Source organism: Phalaenopsis equestris, unplaced genomic scaffold (genome assembly GCF_001263595.1).
Source record: "Phalaenopsis equestris unplaced genomic scaffold, ASM126359v1 Scaffold209836, whole genome shotgun sequence".
NCBI classification, from domain to species: Eukaryota; Viridiplantae; Streptophyta; class Magnoliopsida; order Asparagales; family Orchidaceae; genus Phalaenopsis; species Phalaenopsis equestris.
The window spans coordinates 1-3,944 of record NW_018228969.1 but is presented as its reverse complement, the minus strand read 5'-3'; the positions used below and the strand labels follow the sequence as shown (position 1 = coordinate 3,944).

Below are 3,944 nucleotides of genomic sequence, written 5' to 3'. Positions count from 1 at the left end.
AGAGTTAGTCCACCCCTGAAGGATGGAATTGATTTTGTCTATGACCTCATCAAACTGTGTCTGTTTGATTCTACCTCTGACTAATTGGGTGCCCAGATAATTAAAAGGAATGCTCATGGTAGAAAAGCTTGTGAATTTTGCCATCCACCGCCTGATTGGAATAGGAACTCTCTTTCTTGTTAGAAATTGACATTTTTCTTTATTAACTTTCAGCCCAGATACTTGTTGGAACTTGTTCAAACACTCATGACACTCAGGAACTTGTTCAAACACTCAGCAAGGTATCTATTTGCACCCTTGGTAGCCCTTGTGAATACGAGGATGTATAAGGTGGAGATAAGGTGGCTTATATCCATCTTAGCTTTGTTGTGATATACATTGAGCCTGTTCCTTTTACCCTTGCCATCTATGAGTTTTGATAGGTAATCTAAGACTAGAATGAAAATAGTTGGGGAGAGAGGGTCACATTGTTTAAGGCCTCTATTAGCTTGGCAAAAACCATGAGCTTTCCCATTTATGAGGACTGAGTTGGAATTTGCCTCTAACCATCTTTTAATGGTCTGGCAGAACTCCACTGAGAATCCTCTAGCCTCCAAACATTCCATGATAAGTTCGCAATTTACCATATCATAAGCCTTCTTTAGGTCCAGTTTATAAATAATGTTTCCTCCTCTGCAAGATCTCTCCAAGTCTTGTAATAGTTCTTGAGCTAATAGTATTTGGTCCCCTATAATTATCCCTTTCACAAAAGCTGCTTGATTGATGGTGATCAGCTGGGGTAGAACTGGTTGGAGTCTGCTCACCAGAAGTTTACTGATAATTTTGCTGAATACATTGGTAAGGCTTATGGTTTTGAAGTGACTCCAGCAGTTTTTAATAGAGTTCTTTGGAATTAAAACAATTGAAGAAGCATTGAAGTAATTAGGGAGAGGGTGGCCTTTGAAAAAGTGTTAAATAGCTTGTATAGTCTCCACCTTGATCTCCCCCAAGCTTTTTTGTAGAAGTCTGCAGTAAATCCATCAGGACCAGCTGATTTACTACTGTCAATGGACAACAAGGATTTCTTAATCTCCTCCTCCTCAGGAATATCAGTCAGCTTTAAATTAGTAGTAAACTATTTACTTTCTGAGAACAAGTGTTTATCTATATGTCCTCTATCAGTAGTATCATCCTTCATGAGTTGTTGGCAATATAACACAACACTTTCAGCAATCTCCTCCTCCTTCCTAATCCTGTTACCATTTTGATCTTTAATGCACTGAATTGTGTTGCATTTCCTCTGGTAATTGATGCAGGCATGATAGAATTTTGTGTTTCTATCCCCTTCAGTGAATTTAGTTTTGGAAGTTTTTTGTGTAAGGAACTGGTCTTGCCAATTTATAGCAGCAAGAACTTTCTCATTGGCCTCTAAAAGGGAATTCTCATCAATATTTCCTTTGTTGTGCTCCTCCTCCAGAGTCTGCAGCTCCTGTTTAGCCTTATCCACAGCCTTCATCAGATCTCCAAAAGTGGTCCAACTCAACTTCTTGAGGGCATTACCTACCTTTTTTTGCTTTTGCCACTTTTTTGCTTTTGCCACTTTTTTGCTTTTGCCACAAGCAGGTGAAAGGGTCAGGATGTGACTCATTTTTCCAATTCTCCTTAACCACTTGCAAGAAGTCCTTGTGATGTGACCATACATTTAGGTATCTAAAAGCACCCTTCTGACAGCAGCTCTTTAGGCTAATGGTGATAACCAAAGGTCTGTTATCAGATCCAACAAGGCTTAAATGTGTTATAGTAGTCTCCAAAAAGTTTTGGATCCAGTGATTATTTGCTAAGACTCTATCCAGTCTTTCTCACAGGTTCTTCCTTCTCCATGTGAAGGCAGGTCCACTATATCCCATATCAAATAAACCAGTGCTTTGAATGTTGTCATTGAAATTTGACATGATGACAAGATTGGGGGTTCTACCCCCCTCCTTTCAGCAGGTGATGAAATATAGTTGAAGTCTCCTCCCACAATCCAAGATTTATCAATAGAACCTTGAATGTGCTGAAAGGTCTCCTACAGCTCAGTTCTAGCTGTTTTGGAGCTTCCTGCATAAATAAAAGAGGCAAATCCATCAATTCCTTCAGTACTGATGTTCATATGAAGAATTTGCTGATGGTTAACAAAGATAGAGCACTTCATTTCTTTCCTGCAGAAAACCCAAATTTTGTTATTGAGGTTAGTGAAGAGATTAAATCCAGGGAACATTTTTGCTATGTTCTTTGTGTTAACATGAACCATGGGTTCCAAAATGGCTAAGCACCAGAATTTGTATTTTTTGTTTAGCTATTTTAATCTTTTTAAGGATAGGGGGTTTGCAATCCCCCTTATATTCCAACATAGCATGTTGATCATGGGGAGGGTGGGTAGATGGAGGGTTGGGATCTAGATCTAGTCCTTCCCCTTAGTTTGCTTCCTCTTCTTTGGGTACTATGATCTTCCATTAAGACTAATTCCTTTTCCTTTCCTTTTTTCAGTTCTTCTTTTTTAGAGCTTCTTTTCTTCCTTGTTTTTTGAATTTTCCATTTTGATTCCAATTCTTTGTTTAGTTCTGTGACTCTATGTTCTGTAGGGGATGCCACCTCCTCTCTGGCCTCCTGCTCCCTTGTGGTCTTTGCTGCCTTTGTTGAATCCCTTAAAATGGCTTTCACTGAAGTGGTCTCATTCTCAGTGTTTCCTGTCTCCACAATCTCACCCACTGTTTCCCCCTTCTTATCAAGTGAGGTCACAACTGGCTGAGCATGGGGAGTGCTTTGATTAATAGTTGGGATGTTTGTGTTAGCAGTCCTAACCACCATGGAGTTCTGAAGATTATCTTCTTTGTTGTTATCTCTCAGTAGATGAGTGTGTTCAGTGTTTGGTTCTGGTTGTGCGTATGTTGTTCTCCTACTGTTAGGTGGGTGAAGCCTGTAGCATTTCTCCTTAGTATGTCCAAACATCTTACAATGAGGATAGTAATGAGGTCTTTGCTCCATGACAACCTCTTGCCAAAAACCCTTCAATGAGTTTTCAATCCAGATCCTCTTGACATCAGGTAGAGTTACATCCCTCTCCACCAAAATTCTGGCAATAACTGGCCTTGCTTTATTGTATGTAATAGCATCCACCTTCAAAGGTGTTTCTAATGTGCAACCAATGTTGAATAATGCATTTAGTTTGAAGAGATGCAAAGGCAGTTTTAATAGTTTGAACCAAATTGGCACAATAGGGGGCTTCTGAGAAGGGTCATACTCAGGGGTCCATTTTAGGTTTTTCATTTCAGCTCCTGCAATGATTATTGATTGTTTGGCAAATATTCTAGCATAATCTTCCTTCTTTGTCAGCTGGATGATGAGGTGTCTGCTATCCAAAAAACCCAGCTTCCAGTCAGCTATATTCAGTGACTCAAAATAATTCCTCACAAGTTCCATTTTTGGGTGCCCCAGGCTGAACTTTCCAATCAGTGTGAACTTAACTTCCAAGTTTAGTTCATCAAGGTCATGTTATGTAAAAACAACAGCTGGTTTCTCCATCTTTAGAGCCCACAGGATGTATGTAAGAGGCAGAACCACTTCCAGCAGCAGTATTGTGGAAATCTTGAGGGAAAACTAGTTTATCAGGGTCCAACATGGAAGAAGAAGACTTTCATATATATATATATATATATATATATATATAGTCTCCAGATCAATAGGGGTGGCCATAGTCTCCAGCAACAGCACCTTACCAGGTGTTCCAACAACTAGAGAAAAGAAATGTAGAGGAAGGGCTTCCAAACTTGGTCAGTAGCAATGGAACAGTAACAGAACAGAAAAACCTTCTAAAGAAGATCAACAACAAAGAAACCAGGGAACTCCAGCTAAAACCAATAACAAGAGCACTTCTTAAAGGAAGAGCAAACTTCTTCCCACAGCTTACCAGCCTCACCAAGCAG

The 3,944-nt window shown here is 39.7% G+C and overlaps 2 protein-coding genes across 2 annotated transcripts; both read right to left on the bottom strand.

Moving 5' to 3' along the window:
- Window positions 1–236: 236 nt before the first annotated feature.
- Window positions 237–1,681, bottom strand: LOC110036700. The gene is made up of 3 exons (XM_020741208.1): window positions 1,202–1,681; window positions 975–1,096; window positions 237–795 (listed from the first exon to the last, which is right to left on the bottom strand). Exons 1-3 carry the CDS (start codon window positions 1,679–1,681, stop codon window positions 237–239), a joined length of 1,161 nt encoding a protein of 386 aa, XP_020596867.1.
- Window positions 1,682–2,382: 701 nt separating this feature from the next.
- On the bottom strand, window positions 2,383–3,441 carry LOC110036701. Its single transcript, XM_020741210.1, has one exon. It carries the CDS (start codon window positions 3,439–3,441, stop codon window positions 2,383–2,385), a length of 1,059 nt encoding a protein of 352 aa, XP_020596869.1.
- Window positions 3,442–3,944: the final 503 nt, after the last annotated feature.

Excerpts from the sequence above, each read along its gene's own strand:
- LOC110036700 (XM_020741208.1), bottom strand. The coding sequence starts at position 1,681 with ATGTATGGTCACATCACAAGGACTTCTTGCAAGTGGTTAAGGAGAATT. Across the intron at positions 1,097-1,201 it reads AGGAGGAGATTGCTGAAAGT|CTGACTGATATTCCTGAGGA; the intron begins GTTGTGTTATAT and ends ACTAATTTAAAG. Across the intron at positions 796-974 it reads AAAGCTTGGGGGAGATCAAG|ACTCCAACCAGTTCTACCCC; the intron begins GTGGAGACTATA and ends TCTGGTGAGCAG.
- LOC110036701 (XM_020741210.1), bottom strand. The coding sequence starts at position 3,441 with ATGGAACTTGTGAGGAATTATTTTGAGTCACTGAATATAGCTGACTGG.